General features: G+C 46.1%; 1 protein-coding gene across 1 annotated transcript in view; it reads left to right on the top strand.

The window, feature by feature from the left end:
* The window catches only part of efna3a (ephrin-A3a), a 50,844-nt gene that overhangs the window by 25,037 nt on the left and 20,807 nt on the right, over nt 1-5,000 (top strand). Inside the window, exon 3 of the mRNA XM_076301657.1 lies at nt 1,648-1,708. Coding sequence (XP_076157772.1) covers nt 1,648-1,708 — 61 coding nt within the window. The remainder of the gene's footprint in view (nt 1-1,647; nt 1,709-5,000) is intronic.

Genomic DNA, 5,000 nt, shown 5'->3' on the forward strand with positions numbered 1-5,000 from the left:
CCATGCAGACTCGGAAATTGAGACGAGGACTCAACTTTTTTTTGTAATGTCATTCGGCTATAATGGTAATATGTCATTAGAATATTATTTGGTATAGGATTTTAATCTAAATTATTTTTAGTATTAATATTAGTACAATGGAGTGTTACTGCTTCATGTCATACATCACACATCACGCCATGTTCCTACAATAACGGACGTTAACTTTAATGGCGCTAAATGCCTAGAGACATGAATGCCCCGAAGGTTGTCAGTTTTGTATTTAATAGTGACTCGACTTGGACTTGACTCGGATGAGTAGTGGACTCGACTCGGACTTGGCTTGGATTTTTTTTTAATGACTTGGATTTGACTCAGACTTGAATACTGGAGACTCAAACCTGGACTCGGACTCGAGGCATAGTGACTTGACTACAACACTGCCATACAGAAGGTGTAGGCCTACTAGTAGGCGGATGAAGAACTCATGCTAACTCTTATGGAAGACATACATGTGCTCTTTTTGTTCTCAGAAACACAGCAGGAGGTCTTCTTTGACCTCAGCCACCGCAGCCTCAGAAAAACTCACTGAATTATGAAACAGCCTCACAAGTCCCCGTGGCAGCCTGTCTCGTTCCGTTCCTCCTCCGCGACGTCCTCTTACTGACGCTCCAGTGCCACCCTCACCTCACGCCTGTAAGAGGGAGAGAGAAAAAACAGAAAGAAAAAAGCTAACACGCTAACCAGCCTATGTAAAGAAACAGTGTAACACAAGGCTAGCCCTTCAGCTAACTTGCTTAACCTCAGGGCTAATGCCATGTAGCTGACTGCTAACACATCAAAGCTCATGGCTAACAAGTAGAAGCTCTCAGACAACACCAAAGCTTGAATAATATGCTAAGGCTTCCAGCAAACACCATAGCCTCTACTGGACATTCAGACTGCAGTGAAACACATTCTTTGGGCTAGAACCAGAAATAGATTATGTTATGGTTGAATAAAGAATTTAGAATAACACTGCTTGTTCTGACAGAAGGTAGCTGCAGGCAGAGCCATATAAAGGTAGAGTTGCCACAACAATACCAATAGAGTTGTTACAACAATATGGCTCTGGCTGCAGGTTATTTGGTTGTATACATTCCATTCTAGTAGGCACTTATGACCGATATGGTCAGAAGAAAAGTAACCAATAGAGACATTCTCATGGTGAGCCTACAGTAATAGTCATGTTGTGGCTCCATTTTACAAAGGCAATTTGCACCTCCAATTCTGTGGGCCCTTGAAAAGAAAGGAGCCTTTGGAGAGGTTGGGCTGGCAGCTTAATTAGTGTGTTTGTTTGTGGTAGTTGTGCAGTTTGTGGTGTGTGTGCCTGCGCGCGCGTGTGTGTGTGTGTGTGTGTGTGTGTGTGTGTGTGTGCATTGAGAGAGAGAGGGAACTTGGACACTGAACAATGGTCATAGCTCCCCAAAGCGGCCTCCTCAGCAGTACCCCCCTTGCTAACGCCAGTGCTCTGTAGTCCGTTCCCAGGAAGTGGCAGCTGGAGTCTCCTCCCCTTCGGCTGTCTCTCTCTTTTGAGCGCGCGCTCCGACACGGTTCTGCTCTGCGGCCGGGATCGAGCTCTGATCTCATCTCATCTTGGCTCTCGTTCTCGCTTTGCGTCTCGCCTAGCTGGCCTCGTCTCGTCTCGTCTTGCGGCCGTGCCCACGCGCTGTGCTGCGCTGCTCTCCGCGTAGGGGTGCGGGAACTTAACACTCATTATGTAACATGCTCTACAGGGGATTCCTCCTCTTCTGTTCTCTCATCTCATCTCGTCATATCCACCCCCCCCCCCCCTCTCTCTCTCTCTCTCTCCCTCTCCCTCTCTCTCTCTATATATATCTCTCTCTCTCCCTCTCTCTCTCTCCCTCTCTCTCTCTATATATATATCTCTCTCTCCCCCTCTCTTTCCCTCTCTCTCTCTCTCTCTCTCTTTCTATATATCTCTCTCTCTCCCCCTCTCTTTCCCTCTCTCTCTATATCTCTCTCTCCCCCTCTCTTTCCCTCTCTCTCTCTTTCCCTCTCTCTCTCTATTCCCCCACTCTTTCCTTCTCACTTCTATATTTATTCCTTTAAGTCTGGCGGGATGATGCCCAGATTAAACGTGAAGCGCATGCACAGTCAAAAGAACTGCACGGTGGGATTTCTTTTCAACCTGTAGTCGAGTCCCCCACCCCCACCCCATCCCCTGTCTCTCTCCTTTCACTTGCAAGTTATCTAGCAGAACGTTGCATTCTGTTTGATCCCAGGCCTGAAGAGAACAGTTATGTGCCAGAGAGTTGTATTGTATGTGATTGAATTAGAGATGTTTTCATAAAAAGGATGCTTTCTCTCTCTCTCTCTTTCTCTCTCATTTCAAAGGTGTGTGAGTATTGGGGGGGGAGGTCATTGTTCAATGACGGGAGGATGTAAACTTGGTGACTAAGGGCTTTGGTTTGGAGATCAGACTGATGTAACTTTGTGAGAATGTGTGATAATAATTGAATGAATGAGCTTTAAACCTCTCCCTTTTTTCCTCTTCTCTCTCTCTTTCTTTCCTTTCTCTTCTCTTTCTCTCAGTGTGTGTGTTCTTTCCTTTCTCTCTCTCTCTCTCAGCCTTGCTCTCTCTTAGCAGTGTGCAGTCTCAAGTGAACCATTTGTGGTCTGAGACCAAAGACATTTTTCCATGCGTTGACATATAGCAATGCCCTTTAACTTCATATACTGTAGACCCTTTCAAGAGAGTTCCATTATCAGCATCATAGGTGGCCCCACAAGGCTTCCGTTTTAACATTCCATATGTTATCTTAATACAGAGGAAGTAGATTGGGAACCAAATAGAACGTTCGAGGATAGTTTTTGTTTTTATTGTTGAAAGGGTCTATAAAGCTGCGCAGAGATTGAAGCGCAACGTTTCCAGGATGAGGAGGCTCTCTTGCCAGACCAAACTAGTTTATCCTGGGCGGACGTGAGCGCCGCTGCGTCTTGGCAGATGGAGAGATCATGAGGAGTTAGGCTCTCCTTCTCATATTCCAACCAGCCTCTTTTATCTCTCGATGAGGGAAAAATCAGTGTTGAACAGCATGTCCCTCTGCCTTCATAGCTTAGCTAGCTAAGGGCTCTAAATGTGTTTGTTGTGTGTGGTAGAATGAGGTGAGTGTTTTTGAAGTAGCTCTTGTTTGGAAAGAGCTGATGGCTCTACAGTGGACTGTCTGTGAGTTATTCAGATATTGTGCCTGGATCTGAAAGAAATGTCAGTCTCCAATTAAAGCTATGTCAAGGCTATGTCGGTGCTGTGTAGTAAAGTGGTGACGTTTCTAGTTCAATTCCCTGAGTATGTATGCAACTGTGCTTACAGCAACAACTGTGCTTACAGTACATACTGCCAAAGGTATTAACTGTTTGATTTATGCATTTAGCTTTTGTGAAGCCCTTTTTCAGTATGTGTCTGGTTTTTTACATGCAGGGGACTCATGATTGTTGACCAGATACTTCCTGTTGGCTCTGTGATTTTACATTGCTACACAGTCCCGATCTGGACACACATTAGCCCAACAGATGGACACCTAGACAGTGAAGGCACCCATGAGGCTACACTGGCATGACCTAAGTCCATTTGGCCACAGTGGTTGTCATGGGCAGCTGTGGCCTACTGGTTAGCGCTTCGGACTTGTAGCCGGAGGGTTGCCGGTTCAAACCCCGACCAGTAGGAACGGCTGAAGAGCAAGGCACCTAACCCCTCACTGCTCCCCGAGTGCCACTCTTGTAGCAGGCAGCTCACTGCGCCGGGATTAGTGTGTGCTTCACCTCACTGTGTGATTCACGGATTGGGATAAACGCAGAGACCAAATTTCCCTCAAATCAAAAGAGTATATACTTATATATTCACCCCAATGTTCCCTGCAGTGCTGGTGGGATTCGATGACTCTTAGTGATGTTGTATGTTTGGTTTTGGTGTAGAAAGAGGGAACTGGGCATATAACTCTGGCATTGGAATTTGTGGTTTTTGGACAAGTAGTGAAAGACAACAGCAGGGACAGAGAATTCTCCACCACCACCACGAGACCACCAGATCTGTATCTCTTACCCAGAATGCCGTGGGGCAGGCACTGGGGCTGGAGCGTTACGCAAGTTCCATTTGTAGCTGTGAGTCGATCACTGGCGTCGGAGAGGAGCGGGGGAACACATGGAGATGTTAATTATGCAGGAGCAGAGTGAGCAACGTTGGCTGCTCACACTCCTCTTGGAGCAACGCTGGCCCCAGCTCACCTTATGCTTCTGCCAGATTTAAACACAACCAGTGGACCCCAACAATGGCTGCATTTCACTATGTGTGTGTGTGTGTGTGTGTGTGTGTGTGTGTGTGTGTGTGTGTGTGTGAGTGTGTGTGTGTATAAGAGAATGTGTGTATATATTGGTCTGTGTGTGTGTTTGTGTGTATGTGCATGAGAGAGTGTGTGTATATCGGTCTGTGTGTGTGTGTGTGTGTGTGTTTGTTATTGTCGGTGTATGCATTTTGGGGGGGAGTGAAAGAGATCATGCAGTCATTGGTGTGTTTGAGCGTATTTGTTTATTCAGCAGTATATTTCTGCTTATGCCACTCTATGTGTGTGTGTGTGTGTGTGTGTGTGTGTGCACGCTTTTGTGCCAATTTGTGAGTGTGTTGTATGCGTGTGCACATGCTTGTGTGTGTGAATATTATTGGAGCGTTGCAGCACAAAGTACAAATAATTACACTGGGCTCTGGCTGGCTACGCGAGCTGTGGGGTGTTTGAACAAACAGATATCTTAACTGGGCTATTTTGAGGCCGGCTCAAATATTAATGGGACTTAGGGACCCACTCTTAGATGAGCATGAGCTGGTATGTTACGTGTGTGTGTGTGTGTGTGTGTGTGTGTGTGTATTCATAACGTACATGTGTTCCACTAATCATTTGTTTGTGTGTGTCTGTGTGTGCGCATGTTATGTGCTTATGTGCTTTTTCCATGCTAGTTTACTGCACTAT

Source organism: Alosa pseudoharengus, unplaced genomic scaffold (genome assembly GCF_046254945.1).
Source record: "Alosa pseudoharengus isolate Yale_2024_CS ecotype anadromous, Long Island Sound unplaced genomic scaffold, YU_APseudo_1.1 YU_APseudo_1.1_scf_23, whole genome shotgun sequence".
NCBI classification, from domain to species: Eukaryota; Metazoa; Chordata; class Actinopteri; order Clupeiformes; family Clupeidae; genus Alosa; species Alosa pseudoharengus.